The sequence below is a fragment of the Hemiscyllium ocellatum genome, chromosome 10 (assembly GCF_020745735.1).
Source record: "Hemiscyllium ocellatum isolate sHemOce1 chromosome 10, sHemOce1.pat.X.cur, whole genome shotgun sequence".
Lineage (NCBI taxonomy): Eukaryota > Metazoa > Chordata > Chondrichthyes > Orectolobiformes > Hemiscylliidae > Hemiscyllium > Hemiscyllium ocellatum.
This window is the reverse complement of record NC_083410.1, coordinates 56,295,373-56,312,289: the sequence shown is the minus strand read 5'-3', so window position 1 is coordinate 56,312,289 and position 16,917 is coordinate 56,295,373. Positions and strand designations below refer to the sequence as shown.

At 40.8% G+C, this 16,917-nt stretch overlaps 2 protein-coding genes across 6 annotated transcripts in view; one reads left to right on the top strand and one right to left on the bottom strand.

Annotated features, from left to right (window-relative positions):
- The window catches only part of chac2 (ChaC, cation transport regulator homolog 2 (E. coli)), a 30,338-nt gene extending 27,350 nt beyond the window's left edge, over window positions 1-2,988 (bottom strand). For both annotated transcript variants that reach the window (XM_060830928.1, XM_060830929.1), the window contains exon 1: window positions 2,765-2,988. In XM_060830928.1, coding sequence (XP_060686911.1) covers window positions 2,765-2,899 — 135 coding nt within the window. In that variant the 5' untranslated portion in view covers window positions 2,900-2,988. The remainder of the gene's footprint in view (window positions 1-2,764) is intronic.
- A 208-nt stretch (window positions 2,989-3,196) lies between these two features.
- asb3 (ankyrin repeat and SOCS box containing 3) overlaps window positions 3,197-16,917 on the top strand; it is an 83,123-nt gene continuing 69,402 nt past the window's right edge. The window contains exons 1-4 of one of the 4 annotated variants that reach the window (XM_060830924.1): window positions 3,197-3,541; window positions 11,505-11,623; window positions 11,841-12,024; window positions 12,582-12,778. In XM_060830924.1, coding sequence (XP_060686907.1) covers window positions 11,999-12,024; window positions 12,582-12,778 — 223 coding nt within the window. In that variant the 5' untranslated portion in view covers window positions 3,197-3,541; window positions 11,505-11,623; window positions 11,841-11,998. The remainder of the gene's footprint in view (window positions 3,542-11,504; window positions 11,624-11,840; window positions 12,025-12,581; window positions 12,779-16,917) is intronic. The other 3 variants (XM_060830925.1, XM_060830926.1, XM_060830927.1) reach the window with 3 other exon arrangements.

Sequence of the window (16,917 nt, the reverse complement as noted above, 5' to 3'; positions counted from 1 at the left end):
GTAACCAGATTTCAGCAGGCTTTGAATCATCCCTATTCTGGTGGGTTACTATTAATAAGAATGTGGATTGGATAAACTACATTTATTATAACCAAGCACGGTTTATTAACCATACTAGAGATGCAGTAAAGGGTTTGGCCGAATAACTGGATGCCACCAGTTGTATGGCTTGGGAAAATAGACTGGCCTTGAACATGCTCTTAGCTGAAAAGGGGGGCGTTTGTGTCATGATAGGCTCTCAATGTTGTACTTTTATTCCCAACAATACGGCCCCTGATGGCTCGGTGACCCGTGCCCTGGAAGGTCTCCAGGCACTGGCTGATGAGATAGCTGAGAATTCAGGTGTAAATACTAATTGGACTGGCTGGCTAGAGCGGTGGTTCGATAAATGGAAGGGGGTGATGGTCTCAGTGGTGATTACACTTCTGTTGGTAATCGGGATTTTAGTTGCTTTGGGCTGTTGTATAATTCCATGTCTGCGTGGTCTAATTACCCGCCTTATTGAGACTACTTTGATTAAGAGTGACCCGCATACAGTTGTGGGCATTCACCTTCAAGCTGATGCAAATGATCCTGAGGCTGATTGGAATAGACAGGCCATGATTATGTTGCAGAAATTACAGACTGCATAAAAAGACAGGGGGGATTGATATAATATGGTTAATGTAATTTCTGCAGTTTCATGCATTCACACATACACACCTCACACACCTACACACACACACATACACACTCACTCACACATACACACTCACACACACACACCTACACACATACACACTCACACACATACATACACACACACTCACACACACACACATACACACACACACACACACTCTCACACACATACATACACACACACTCTCACACACATACATACACACACACTCACACACATACATACACACACACTCTCACACACATACACACACTCTCACACACATACACACACTCTCACACACTCTCACACACATACATACACACACTCTCACACACTCTCACACACATACATACACACACTCTCACACACTCTCACACACATACATACACACACTCTCACACACTCTCACACACATACATACACACACTCTCACACACATACATACACACACTCTCACACACATACATACACACACTCTCACACACATACATACACACACTCTCACACACATACATACACACACACCTACACACACACTCACTGTACTAAAACTGAGGTTTAATGAATAGAAGCTAAATTATGAAACTAATGATTGACTAGGCCATAATGAAGCATGAACTAGAAGTTACCTCTGTAAAGCCAGGAACATGGTAACCTTGGGCAAGAAACCAAGGAATGCTTCGATTAGACACATAGGGCAAAATACAATGAAAGCTCTTTTCATGACATACACAAAAATCAATAAATGTTATAACTAGTAGAACATGAAGATACCGAATAGCAGAAATTGTAAAATAATATAACATTTTAATTAAAGAAATTGGCAGAGAAAAGCGTGAAATGCTTTAACCAATGGAATTATCATTAATGATTTTTAATGTAAGAAAAATCCATAGCGTGAGATGTTTAAACCAATGAAATTATCACCAATGTATTTGAATGGAAAAATAATGTATAAGTATTAGTGCTGTAAAATCTCCCGTTGCGATTTCCGAAGTCCTTTTTGGAACTCGCCCAATCTTCGAAGATTGAATAAACATCTGTTGCTCCGTTTGTGTGTGTCTCGCAGTATTTCGATTTGCCACGGGAGAAGTGATAGCCGGTGGGGATAAGGGCTGATACCAGTCAACTTGGAGTTCGCCTTTTTGAACTTAACCTTGCGGACAGTCTCCCTTGATACAAGGGTTAAAGGACAGTCCGCGGTTGGCAGAGTTCGGAGGCAGGACCCGGTTGTTCTGAATCAGATCCCTAGAGTTAGAATAGTTAGCCAAGTGTCAGGAACTATTCTCCGGAGATTCAGAAAGCCTAGACAGAATTCACTTATAACAAGATCAACAGTACACCATGGTTACTTCACTGCTTATTGCGAAAATTAGGCCAAAGGCTAATAGTATGATTTACTTATGTTTGATTCATGCTCATTTCGGTAGCTTCCCAGATGATGACAAAGAAGATGCTCTGGCCGTAAAAATTGTTGCTCCTGCTCCTTGGATGCTGCCTACTCTGCTGTGGCTTTCCAGTGCCACCCTTTCCAACTCCAGCACCTACAGTCCTGACTTTCTCCTAATTAAGGCTGAAGACTGTCCCCAAACGGAAAATGAGTTGTTCTTCCAGCGTGCGTTTCTGATTTCCAGAATTTGCAGTTCTTTAGTTTTGTTTAGTGTCACATATGCTATGGTGCCAGGCAAATATTTGGACTAGACTTATTCTAGACATTAGGCGAAAGTGAGGAATGCAGATGCTGGAGATTAAAGTCGAGAGTGTGGTGCTTGACCGGCTGTGCTTTTCCAGCACCACACTCTCGACTCTTATTCTGGACATTGGCTGTTTACGTATCTAGCATAAGGGACAAGTCCTGTCTGCACTGCTCCGAATTCTTACCGAGCAGATGTGTTACCATATGGAGAAGGGGAGGGGAGGGAACCCTCAGGGAAGCTCTGCGGCTTGGACAAGGAGACTCACCCGCTCCTAAAGATTTGGAAGGTGGCTGAGAAGGAACACCTTCCAGCCCCACTGGCAGCCGCCAGGATTTAAACAGCCGTCACATCTGGGGACGGTTATTGGGAGCAGCCAGAGGCGGTGCCGCCTACCCTGACTCACCTTGCCCGGGACACCCCGGTGGTCGGTGCTGCCCTGCCAGAATCGACGGATGTAGCCCCGAATATAACCCACCAACTTCTCCTGATAAGGGAAATCCACTTTCCAGATCAGCGAGCCGTACCCGAATATCCACATGCCGACACGTTCCTCCAGCACAGTGACCGCGTCCTTTCTTAACCGCAAACCGACCGACCACTGTCTCCGCCACGATCAGCCCAAGAACCGACTCACCAACGCATGCACGCATGGCACGGCGCCCTAAAACCCTCATGGGAAATGTAGTTTTACAGCCGACATATATCACGTGACCTCGTGCCATGCGGACTACAGTCCCCGGCAGTCCACACGCCCTGCCCCCGATTCCACCTGTCACTGAAGGGCTAGTGCGAGACGTACGAAATCGTTACCAGCCCCTTGCGCGAGCCAGCGGGCATGCGCACATGCACCGGCGAGGTCTCGGCTCAACAGGAAGTTGAGTCTCGAGGTGGTGATGATTCTCGGTAACGGAGCCTTCAGGCATTTCTGGGCAATGGGCTTGATTTTCTGGTTCTATTTCCATTCGTTCCTTTAACTGTGCTTTCGTAGCAGAGCCAGATTCTGAGGGGTGTTGCATCTGGAGGAAACGTATCGACTGCTCGTTCATTGCCATCGTTTAAAGTAAAGTTCATGTCAGTCTTGACACAAAAGCAAAACATCACGAATACTGGAAACTCTACAGAAAACTTAGGAAACACACAACAGGCGTCTGCGGAGAAATAAAAAGAACTAAAGTTTCAGGTTGGTAGTCCTGCAGCTGCAGTTCCGATACTGCCTGGCCTGCTGAGTATTTGCAGCATTTTCTGTTTTTATTCATTGTAATCGTGTGGCTGTTGAAGAATTGGTTTAAACTCGGAATGGTAACCGCGATTTATGTCTGTCTACCTTATCCTCATGTACGTCCTTTCAGTGTGTCAAACTATAGCGCTTTTTCCAATGGGATCAGGAAGTTGTTCGAAACAAACAACATGGCTTGGTGGATACTGGAGCACAGGTTCAGGGTCAATCTTTAGAGACTATGAACATACATGCAAAAATAGACTATTCGGCCCTCGAACTTCCATTGTGGTTCAATAAGATCACGGCTGATCTGTTGTATTTTGAATTCGCACATAACTCCGATAACCTTTGATTCCCTTATGAAATAAGGATTTGCCTTAAAATATTTAATGGCCATGCTTCCATACAGCTAGGGAATTCTGAAGTTTCACAACCCTTTGAGAGAAAATATTTCTCTTCATCTCTGCCCAAAAGGGCAAGCAGTATTTTAACAAGTTGTTCTCTAATTCTGGACTCACCCACAAGTGGAAGCATCAGGCCAGATTTTCCATTCCATTTTTTTTGTGATGAAAGAATGAACCTCTGTATTCTAATAGGTTTGTTTTGTATTGTTGAACAGTGGGGAAAGCAAACTATGCCCACTTCTCACAGCAATCAGCTGTCAAATTCTGAAATTTAAATATCATGAATGCCACTTTGACAACTGCTGTCAATTGGTAAGTACATAATGTAAGTGTGATGTTTGGGTGCTAGGATTGTAGGCTTCCAGATGGGTAGAGTGGTAGTATTATGACATGGAAGTCAAACCCATCTGCTAATTAAACTAAAATACCCAGAGACTATCGCCTCACTTCCTACTGTTAAAAAATGTGTGAATGAAAGAAGATCCTTGATTTCCACTGTATAAATAGAAAGTAACAATTTATTTATTCAATCCTAACTGTGAATACTAACCAAAACTATTAACTCTTCCCCCAATTAACCACTATTGCTTAGCTGACCTCAATTCTATTAATATGTTGTTCCAATAGCACAATGGTTAAACATAACATTAACTTAATTACTCAGAGTCCATACAATCTCTTATGCTGTCTTTCTTCTAGTCTTCCAATTCTACTGTCTTCTCCCTGGGGCATCTTTTTTACTTATTGCTGATTTTACAAGAAAAGGTATCTTTTGATAGCGCCTTCTGAGATTTCTTTGAGAGCAAGATGTTTATTTTCTTGGATGGCATTTGCTGTCCGACTCTGTGGCTGTTGCTCTGACCAAATTTCAAAGTGCCCTCGTAATTTATACCTCGCAACAACATACTCTGTCATTGGTCTGATGTTGTGAATTCAATAACTTGAAACTCAATTGTGTTTTAGTATCATCAGCAAAATTTAACCAATTAATTTAAATTCGAATCATCAAAACAGCAGCCATTTAATTGTCACATGGATCTATTTTGGACAGCCAGTTGTCTATACTGGCAGCTGTAGCTGTACTTAAAATTCAGAAAACACTTTCTATCTTAAAGTGACCATACACTGTTTCGACTTTGTAACAGTAGGTTCAAGGTAAGTAAATGCTAAATGATTAGGTGGCCAGGTAAGTAGGATGTCAGGTTTAGGGAAGGATGCCACATGGGAAACAGTTCAGCTTCCAGATGGCAAAGGGGCCAAGTAAGTGATGTAGTATTTAGGTTAGAGTCGATAAGATGTGGAGCTGGAAAAAGCATAGAAGGTCAAGCAGCACCAAAAGAGCAGGAGAGTCGACTTTTCAGTTGAAAGATCCTGACCTGAAATATTGACTGTTCTGCTTCTCTGATGCTTGACTTGCTCAGCTTTTTCTAGTTCCACATTTTATCGATTCCAGTATCTGCAGCCCTTGCTATCTCCAAGTACTTAGATTAGGTCAATGTGGATAGAAGAAATCAGGTTAGGGAGGGCAGGTGTCAGCACTGGGGAGGGGAGGTCTGGTATATTGATGGGGATCAATATACCAGGTCTGGTGGTCGGAGAGGGGGCCAGGTCGGGTCCGGTGCTGGGGGAGGTCTGGTCAGGTCCAGGCTGGCGATGCATGTAGGGTGTTGGGTGGTCTAGTAGGTAGGTGGGAAGAGAGACAATGTTCCATATTTTCGCTACATTAATTTAGGAAAGTACTCCCTTCTTCTAAATTTCCCATCGTGGGAAATCCTTTTATTACTTCAAACAAATAAAGTTAAAAATCACACAACACCAGGTTATAATCCAACAAGGTGAAAACAATGACTGCATTAGCTGGAAACCAGATACTGGATTAGTGGTGCTGGAAGAACACAGCAGTTTAGGCAGCATCCAAGGAGCAGCAAAATCGATGTTTCGGGCAAAAGCCCTTCATCAGGAATACAGGAATATAATCCAGCAAGCTTATTTGGAAGCACTGGCTTCCGGAGTAGCACTCCGAAAGCTAATGCTTCCAAATAAATCTGTTGGACTATAACCTTGTTATGTGATTTTCAACTTTGTACACCCCAGTTCAACACCAGCACCTCCATATCAAACAAATAAGTTAGATGATGCCTCTATTGTCTTAATTTGCTGGAATTCTGTCTTAATTTCGTTAACTGACTTTAATTGACAGTTCAGCAGAATCAGATTGTCATGGTGCTGAAGAGGGGTCACCAGAATTAAAACATTAACTCTACTTTCTCTTCACAATTGCTGCCAGATCTGATAACTTTATCCAGCAATTTTTTTTTCATTTCAAATCTTCAGCATCTACAGTTTTTATTTTAGTGATATCCCTAGGTAACATTTTGAGAAATTTGTTCAGTAGCTTTTGCACGGCCATTCCATCCTTTGCGTTTGGGTTTGGGTAGCCACAGTTGAATGTTGAGCTTTGAATTGAGTAGGCTTCAGTATAACTGAAAAATAGTTTAATTTATATTCTAGCCCTGTTGATAAAGCCAACCTTTTGTCTGTTTGTGTGGAGTTTTCATGTTCTCCCAGCATCTGGGTGGGTTTCCTCCCACAGACCAAAGATGTACAGGTTAGGTGCATTGGCATGGTAAATTGCTCCATAGTGTCCAGGAATGTGCAGGCTAGATAGGAAAGCCCTGGTAAAAGTAGGGCTCTGGGTGTAGGGTCAAGGTCTAGGTGGGATGCACTTCAGAGGGTTAGTGCAGACTCTGGGTTGAATGGCCTCTTTCCACACTGTAGGATTCTATAATCCCTATGTTATCTGATAATGTGAATCGTTTCCTCAGGCCTTATTCCTCTCCTCTTGAAATATGCTGTCATCATTCCACTCTTTAAACACATCCACGCTAGACATTGTGGTTTTGCAAACTAATGTCCCTTTCCAACTTCTCTTTCTTCTAACCAAATGTTGCCCACTTTTTCTTGTAACGTCAGTCTGAGTGCCTTCAAACCTCCTTTAATAAATGGTATTCTACTTGAGTGAAAGAAACGGTTCCTCCCCATCCTTTCCACCCTACATGCCTTCTTTGAGGATGACTACTATATCTTTTTCCAGGACCTACCCAGTACTGTTCAGCTGGATGGAATGGCCCACCTATACTATCCTTTTTTTTATTAAACAATTACAAAACACAGTTTACAAAAAACAGTTAACACATATAGCTATAATCAACAGCAATTTTACAAGGGAGAGGAGCAGCAAAGCCAGGCCCCAAACCCTACTGTTCAACCAGTTTACAGAGAGATGAAGACAAACCAAATGCTAGTTCCACATATAAAAGACAGCGACAATGACACTTGTACACGAGACAATCCAGTTACAAAAAAAATAGTGCAGACAATACAGACCCAGCAAGCCCCCATCCCTCCCACCTTCCGACCTAAGGCAGCCCGCCCTGCGCACCTTTCGGCTACTATCCTTGTTTATTTGGATATAGCCAATAAATTTTTTCTGTTGATCTCAGCTGTTTTCTGTCATCTCTGGAATCCTCTAATGATTTCTCCTTGGCTCAATGCCTTTTTCCATCTAAGTGCTGTGACTTAGTACATTAATAATGTCCAACTCTATCTGCTATATTTCTCAACCTCTCCACTGTCCATGGTTTGTCATGCTACTTGTCTAAGATCCAATTCTGACTGGAGACAAGTCTTTTCCAGCCAAGATGTAAGAAGATATAAGACTATTTTCAATCCTTGTCAAAACTCTGTTTGAGTGCTTGACCTCACTCTTGTTTAAGGCTGAAAAATAACATTTGCAAACCAGGTGTCCTATTTCGTCCAGGCATGAGTTTTTGACAGCACCTGTACTTCATTGCTAAGGCCATCTATGTTTACCTTGAACATCTCTGTCTCCGTCCTGCCTCAGCTCATCATTGAGGTGGTCTTTTGGCACCATGTAATGCCCGTACCTCTGGGCCAGGAGGTCCGAGTTCAAGTTCAATCTTCTCTAGTGTTGTGTAGTAACAACTCAGAGCAAGTTGATTAGAAAATATCCAACTAAACTTGTATGTGGTGAAAACACTATAACCACTTGTTGTTGTGGTTAATCAGTGAATTTCATTAGACAATGCATGAGTTTTTTAATAGGAGCTCTTGTGTGCAATGTTAGCTAGGAGGTCCAGGTTCAAGTCCCACCTGCTCCACAGATTGGTTAAAAAGATCTCTTAAACAGGTTGATTAGAAAATATGTGTTGGCTCATCAGCTGTTAAAACTCCTTTCTATGTCTGTATTACCTCTAGACTATTCCAGTGGAGTCCTGGTCGTTCTTCCATCTTTCACCTTCCATAAACCTGAGCTCATTCAGAACTTTGTTGTCTTATCCTATCAAAAACTCCCATTCCCATCACTGCTCGAATGCTTGCAGGAGTCATTGAGGAAATTTACAGCTGAAGCTCATGTTCCACCTCTCCTCCAATCCAAGTTGTAATTTCACAGGGCTATAAAGTCATCCAGCATAGAAGTAGACCCTTCAATTCACTATGTCCATGCTGACCAACAAACATCAGATTGAATTAATCCCATTTATCTGCATTTGGTCCATAGCCTATTATGTCCTGATAATTTTTTGTACTCCTCCAGATGCTTCTTAAATGTTGTGAGAATCTTTACCCACCGTCTTCTCAGGCAGCACATTCCTTATTTCTTCTAAACTTCTTACTCCTCACCTTGATGCCCCCTGGTATTAGACACATCTGCCATGGGGGAAGTGTCTTGTGATGCACTCTGTTTATACATCTCATCATTTTCTATGCTCTCAGTCTCCTCTGCTCCAAGGAGAGCAAACCCAGCTTATCCAGTCTTTCCTTGTAACTGAAACTTTTCATCCTAGGCAACAACCTGGTGGATCTCCTCTGCATCCTTTCTAGTGCAATCGCATCCTTCCGATCATGTGGCAATCAGAACTGTATATAGTATTTCATCTGTAGCATAACCAATATTTCGTAAAGTTGTATCAAGACATTTTGTTACTGTATTCTACACTCCAGCTAATTGAGGCAAGCATCCTGTATGCCGCCTTCACCACCCTGTTTACTGAGCTGACACCTTCAGGGATATATTTATGACTGATTTCACTCTAAAGTTTTGTTGGATTGCTGTGTTGGCTTATATGCTTGACACCTTGTTGGCAACACCATTGTATCCAACTCCAAAGAGATCTGTCTGGCTGTCTGTAATTCTGGCATCATTGTTGCATTGGCAGCTTTGTCTTTTTCTTTTGTAGCCTTCTCCTCCTTCGGACGCTGCACTGGTAAATCACTATTGCTTCTCCTTTCTATTCCATTAAACACATTTATATGCTTTTTTCTACAGCATCCTCCCTCGTTTCCCACAGTTCCTTTAAACTGGTGCAGTGAGCTGTCAGACAATGTGCTTGATTCCAGACTCCTCAGAGATGTAGTCTCAAAAATAAATGAGCTGAACTGTAAACCTCTGAAAGGAAAGAAACATGTCACATAATAGTGCTGTGAAAGCATTCAAATTGAAATTGGGGCTGTAGTCCTTGAGTCTGGAGAAAATACTAGAATAAAAGGAAAATTATTTCTCCCAGAAAACAACCCAAGGATATTAACAGAAATTCAACAGGTGATTTCAGGAATTAGATGTGACGAACAAATTGTCATATTTGTCTCAAATCCATTCCTCCAAGTAGACGTTGGTGGGTTTGTTACCAGTTCCATCAGGTAATTGTTTTTAAAAGCAGTGGAGTTGATATTGGAGATACTGTGCAAAATGATGTTGAGCTGAAAGTCCAATCAAGGTACAGTGATTTCTGAGGACTCACAGAGAAAACTACCCATTTCTATCATGCTTTGCTTTCAAAATGAAAGTTTACTTTGATTCCACATACCTCCTAAGCTTACATTCTTCCGAATGGAGATAATTCAGTCCAAATATCATACTTGCCTCACAGATAACCATTTGGTGAATTGTCTGACTGGACTTTCAAACTACAATCCTGATTTGAAGGTACTGGCATATAACGTATAGTCACAGTTTGTCATACAGAAACTTGGCAAGTCAAGGACAAAATGAAGAATTGTATATGCTTTCTTTAACATGTAAATAGCATTAAAAAATATCTGTATTCTGTGTTTTCTTCGAATGAGATGCTGGGTTGTACTTACATTCAAAAAAGACTTCTGGCCTAGAGAATATGATGTCACCTTTTGAGTGAGTTAACTCAACCCAAAGGTCACAATTGATACATCTGTACGTAAGCTCACATGCATACATGTGATACATATGTAAATTACAAAACTTAAGTATTTTAACACATAGCTGTGTTCTTGAATCAAACCTTCTCATGTCAAAGCATTCTCAAGTGTTAATTTAAGTTTACATTAGCTTCAATTATAAACAAGCAATAAAACATTAAACTTTACTTTTGATCTAGCCATTTGGATTGCTTCCTGAAATAAACAGTTTGCAATTAAACAAATCCAAATTTAATTTTTGTTTATTTGATCAAGTTAACATGGTTAATTATTGAAAAATAACTTAATCGTTACACCTCAATTTTCACCTCTAATGAGAAGCTCAAGGAGCTCACGGAGCTTTTTGTCACCTTTTTATTTCTAGATTTGCTTCCATCTTCCTCTCTGTACTTTTTAAGCTGGGTTCATTCCGTAGACCTGTTGTCTTTTCTCCTGATCTCCCTTCCATAAATTCCCATCCAACATCCCTTCCTGGCTTCATGCATGTTGGCCATGTAAGTGGATATGTTAACTATTTGGTTTTCGTAATGTCATTATTATTCCAGTCTTCAAAGAGAACCATCGGCTGTTGGCTCTTTTGCTTTTGTAGGTGGACAGATGACTGTTTTATGCAGGAGACTTAATTTTGAGTTCTTCTTTGTGATTGAAATCTTGTTTGACTTTTGTCAGAAAATGGCTATTTCAAAGATTGTTGCATTTCTCTTCTTCAAAGTGGAGCTTATGAACTTGTTGAAGCAGAGAGTTGTTGCAACGTGCTGTGGACCAGACCAGACCCCTCCAAAGTATATTGTGGAGATAGGGTCGACCCTAACTTTCATATTTATTATGCAAGTGTAAGATCTGTGTTCCAGATATGATTAAATTGGTCCACTACTAATCTTTAATCAAAACATGCTTTATTCTTACAACATAGTTAAGAGAAGAATTGGCATAACTTTACTCTGTTGAAATACTTAATAAGATAATATATTATTTAACCACTAATCTTCAACTATTCCCATTTAAACAGCATTCCAAAAACACACCCTTGGCAAAAATGCACTTCAGCAAAACAGTTATCATTCTCATGTTTCCAGTCGAGAAGAAAAAGAAACAATTACTCCCGTTTGATTTTTAAGAGAAAGTGTCTTAGTCTAAGACTTCACGTTAGCATCAGAGAACTCAAGCAGCCAGCAGGAACTAACTGTAAGCAAAACTAAAAGCTTTTCTGGCCTTGTGTGAGCCCTCACCCTACCCATTCAAAATTCTTTTTGTCTTATTTCAAGAAAATCATTCAGGAGAACTCAAAAACTGCTTACCAACTGCCTGTCTGAGGAAGACATTTTGATACCATTGTGACAACACCCCTCTGCAAGAGAAATAGGACAGAACACATTTATTATAGGTAAGGTACCATCATGCATGGATAGGGTAAATAAACAAGGTCTTTTCTCCGGGGTGGGGGAGTCCCTGGTATGATTTCCTACAGACAGTGGTTTAGACAGGCAACTGCATCTGTTTGAAAGAAAACAAAATAAATATTTAAACGCAGAGAATTATAACAGGGCTATAATGAGTGAGAATAATGGAAATAAATAGCTTTTCTTTATATTAATCTTTAGTGTCTCTGGACAGAAGAAACTTTAATGCTATGAAGTTCAGAGGAATCTTGCTTGAAATTGGGATTTGTTTAGTAAGGCAGAGTTCTCAGCAACGGCGCCATCAATTCTTGTGCATCAGTTAGTAGTTCGTATATCAACCGGACCTTTATTCTCTTCTGATGGTTTTTAACAGTTTCCAACACAGGTCAGTAATCAGCAGAGTTTTTTGGAGAGTTTTATTTTAGTAATGTTAACTAATACTTTTGATTGCGAGTGGGTGAAAATTAGTTCTGGAATATATTTACCAACTGTTATTGATACTTATGTGATTCATTTGTCTAATCACGCATCTGTTTGAGCAATATACAGAGAATCCTGGCTACCTCAATTTACCTGCTTATTTCATCCCTTGTTTTCTCACACTTACATTTTACCTACATTGGGGAAATAATGTTTAGCTTCAATATTAGATAGTCATGGCAGTTTGGTTTTCTACAGAGATATTAATCAGCCTCTAATCCTGTGGAGGCACTTCATGTATGTTCAATTTGTCATAAGGTATTGAACACATTTTCTAATAATTACACATGAGACCTTTGAATTTATGAACGCGTTTTGTTTCATTTCAGTTATTACTCGAATTGTAACCATTGTTCAATATTTCGGCACCAACTTTAATGATAGAATGTGCAGATGTGAGATGACTCTTAACATTTTCTAAACTCTATTTAATGTTCTTGCTTTAATAATTCAACCCTGCAGGATGGACTTCAGTGAGGCATACTCTAATACTTGTTCAGCTGCTGGATTTGCTGCAAAAAAAGGAAATGTAGAACTTTTGAAAACCTTGATTCAAAAAGGTCATAGCCTTGACATTGCAGACAACCGTGGTTGGTGCCCAATCCATGAAGCTGCAACTCACAAATCTTTGAGATGTTTGAGACTCTTAATTCATGCAGGTACTGCAGTTACCTTACTGTTATTGTTGAAAAAGACTTGTTCCCATCACCGAAACAACTGTTGTTATAAGTTGAATCTTGCTTTGATATCTTTTACAACCATAGAGTCATAGAAATAATTAGCATGGAAATAGACCTTTCTGTCCAAATCGTCCATGCCGACCAGATATGCTAAATACATCTAGTTCCATTTGCCAGCACCTGACCCATATCCTCTCAACCCTTCCCATTCACATACCCATCCAGATGCCAAATAAATGCTGTAATTGTATCAGCCTCCACCAGTTCCTCTGGCAGCTCATTCCATACATGCATGACTCTGCGTGAAGAAGTTGCCCCTTAGGTCCCTTTTGTATCTATTCCCTCTCACCCTAAACCTATACTGTCTGCTTTTGGACTCCCCCGACGCAGGGAAAAGATCTTGTTTATTTACCCTATCCATGCTGCTCATGATTTTATAAACCTTTCAGTCCCTGATGCTCCAGGAAAAATAGCCCAGGCCTATTCAGCCTCTCCCTATAGCTCTAACTCTCAAACCCTGGCCACGTCCTTGTAAATCTTTTCTGAACCCTTTCAAGTTTCACAACATCCTTCCCGTAGCAGGAAGGTCAGAATTGCATGCAGTATTTCAGTAGTGGCCTAACCAATGAACTGTACAGCTGCAACATGACCTCCCATCTCCTGTACTAAATGCACTGACTAATAAATGCATGCATACCAAACACCGTCTTCACTCTCCTGTATATCTGTGACTCCATTTCGAAGGAACTTTGAACCTGCACTCTAAGGTCTCTTTGTTCAGTAACACTCCCCAAGACCTTACCATTGAGTGTATAAGTCCTGCTCTGATCTAAATTAAACTCCCATCTGATCAAGATCCCATTGTACTCTAAGGTAATCTTCTTTGCTGTCCACTTCAGCTCCAATTTTAGTGTAATTGCAAATTTACCAACTACACCTCCTATGTTGACATTCAAGTCATTTATGTAAATGATGAAAAGCAGTGGACCCAGCACTGATCCTTGTGGCACACCACTCGTCGCAGACCTCCAGTCTGAAAAGCAACCCTCCACATCACTTTGTCTTCTACCTTTAAGTCAGTTCTGTATCCAAATGGATAGTTCTCCCTCTATATTTGACAACTAGTCTACCATATGGAACCTTGTCAAAAGTCTTACTGAAGTCCATATAGATCACCTCCACTGCTCTGCCCTCATCAATACACTTTGTTACTTCTTCAAAAAATTCAAGAAAGTTAGTGAAGCATGATTTCCCATGGACAAAGCCATGTTGACTATCCCATATTAGTCCTTGTCTTTCCAAATACATCCTGCCCCTCAGGATTCCCTCTAACCAATTGCCCACCATTGTTATCAGGCTCACTAGTCAATACAGAGGAACCTCTATATTCCGAAGGACACAGGCAGGGAGTACTTTGTTTGATTAATCAACTTCCGGATATTCAAATACCAGATAATGTAGTTTAGCTGCGCATCGGGACCTTACACTCTTGCTGGATAATCCAAAATTCAGATAATCGAATGCCAGCTAATCGAAGTTTCTCTGTAGTTCCCAGGCTAATCATTGCCACCCTTCTTAAATATTAGCCTGCCTCCAGTCTTCCTCCACCTCTTTTGTGGCTACCAATGATATAAATATCTCAGCAAGTGACCCAGCAATCTCTTCCCTAGCTTAACACAGTATTCTAGGATACACCTGATCAGGTCCGGGGGGATTTATCCACTTTTATGTGGTTTAAAATGACCAGCATCTCCTCCTCTGTAATATGGGCACTTTTCAAGATGTCACTGTTTATTTCCCCAAATTCTCTGGCTTCCATCTCCACAGTAAACACTGATGCAAAATACTTGTTTAGTATCTCCCCTATTTCCTGTGGTTCCATACAAGGGTAGCTTTGTTCATCTTTAAGGCGTCCTGTTCTCCCCCAGTTATCCTTTTATTCTTAATATATTTGTAGAATCTCTTTGGATTCTCCTTAATATTATTTGCCAAAGCCAACTCATGTGCCCCTTTTGCCCTCCTAATTGCCTTTTTAAGTATACTCCTACTACCTTTATAATCTTCAAGGGAATCACTCGATTTCTGCTGTCTATAGCTGACATCTGCTTCTTTCTTATTCTTGACCAAAACTTGAATTTTTCTCATCATCCAGTATTCCCTACACCTACGAGCCTTACCCTTAACCCCAACAGGAATATGCTGTCTCTGGACTCTCGTTATCTCATTTCTGAAGGCTTTCCATTTTCCAGATGTCCCATTACTTGCGAACATCTGCCCCCCAGTCAACCTTTGAAAGTTCTTGTCTAAAATTGTCAGAATTGGCCTTCTGGTAGTAGGAAGTGAGGACCGTGGATGCTGGAGAACTTTAACTTGTAAATTTGGTCTATTCTTTTCCATCACTATTTTAAAATTAATAGAATTATAGTCACTGGTCTCAAAGTGCTCCCCCACTGACACCTAAGTCACTTGTCTTGCCTTATTTCTCAAGAGTACATCAGGTTTTGCACCTTCTCCAGTAGATGTATTCACATACTAAATCAGAAAGTTTTCTTGTACACACTTCACAAATTCCTCTTCATTCAAATCCTTAACGCTATGGCAGTCCCAGTCTATGGTTGGAAAGTTAAAAATCCCCTACCATAACAGCCTTATTATTTTTACAGATAACTGAGATCTCCTTACAAATTTAGATTAGATTAGATTAGATTACTTACAGTGTGGAAACAGGCCCTTCGGCCCAACAAGTCCACACCGACCCGCCGAAGCGCAACCCACCAATTCCCTTACCTAACACTACGGGCAATTTAGCATGGCCAATTCACCTGACCCGCACATCTTTGGACTGTGGGAGGAAACCGGAGCACCCAGAGGAAACCCACGCAGACACGGGGAGAACGTGCAAACTCCACACAGTCAGTCGCCTGAGTCGGGAATTGAACCCGGGTCTCAGGCGCTATGAGGCCGCAGTGCTAACCACTGTGCCACCGTGCCGCCCTTATTCTCAATTTGTTTCTCAATTTACAACTGACTATTTTGGAGGGGAGTGGCATCTATAATGCAATTCCAAAAAGATCCCTTTCTTATTTCTCATTTCCACCAAATAATGTCCCTGGACGTATTCCCAGGATATCCTCCCTAAATACAGCTGTAATGTTATCCCTTATCCTTACATTTCACCAGAGTCATACTGTTCTCTAATATCCTTCATTCTCTATGAAATGTAACTTGATTGAAATCTTACTAAGTGTGGTCTATTCCAATTTTTGCTGATCTACATTCTCAATGTGCTCAACAATAACATTTAAAATTCTTGTTTGCAAATTTCTCCATCATTGTGGCCTTGTCACACACTATGCAATTTCATCCTTCCCTACTCCTAAAGGCTTTATTCCTCTGGCTGCAGCGTTCTGTGCATCTCACCTCTTCCCCTGTCTCTTACTTTCAAACCAGATAATTGCTGGTCGTGCTTTCAGTCATCTTGAAACATACTCTTTATTTCAAAATTTTGTAATTGATCAATTCTATAACCTCTTCTAAACTTATCCTTATTGACTCAATATCCATTTTTATGCACAGCTGTGAACGAGTTTGGGGTTTATATATATTGAATTTAGCATAATAATCCAAGATGTTTCAGCTTTCTCATCTGTTGTTTGATTCTTGCACTGCAATCTGACAGTGATTAGTATTGGTAAGTAGAGGAACCAAAAGATATAATGGGATGATAGGGAATTAGATTGGTGGTTAATGAATGTTGGCAATAAGTCTGGAAGGATCAGGAAAGCTTGACATTATATTTGTCTAGGTCATATTGCAAAGCTGGTCTGCATGAAACCTTGTCCGCTTACTTAACATCCATACAAAATGGGTAAGGCATCATTGAGCTTCTCACAATCATGGTGTGAGCACACAAAATGATCAACATGGCCACGAAGCTGAGTCCACATGTCTTATTGTCGTACCAACTGGAACGACTGTCAGAAAGACTTTGAAAAGAACATCAAAGGTGTCATGTAATTTGGACATCTCCCACCAGGGTTATCTCCGTAAGATCTTGGACAGCACTTGGAATGATAGAGGTCTGCTCAGAGATGCTGAAACTGAAACATATGTTGCCT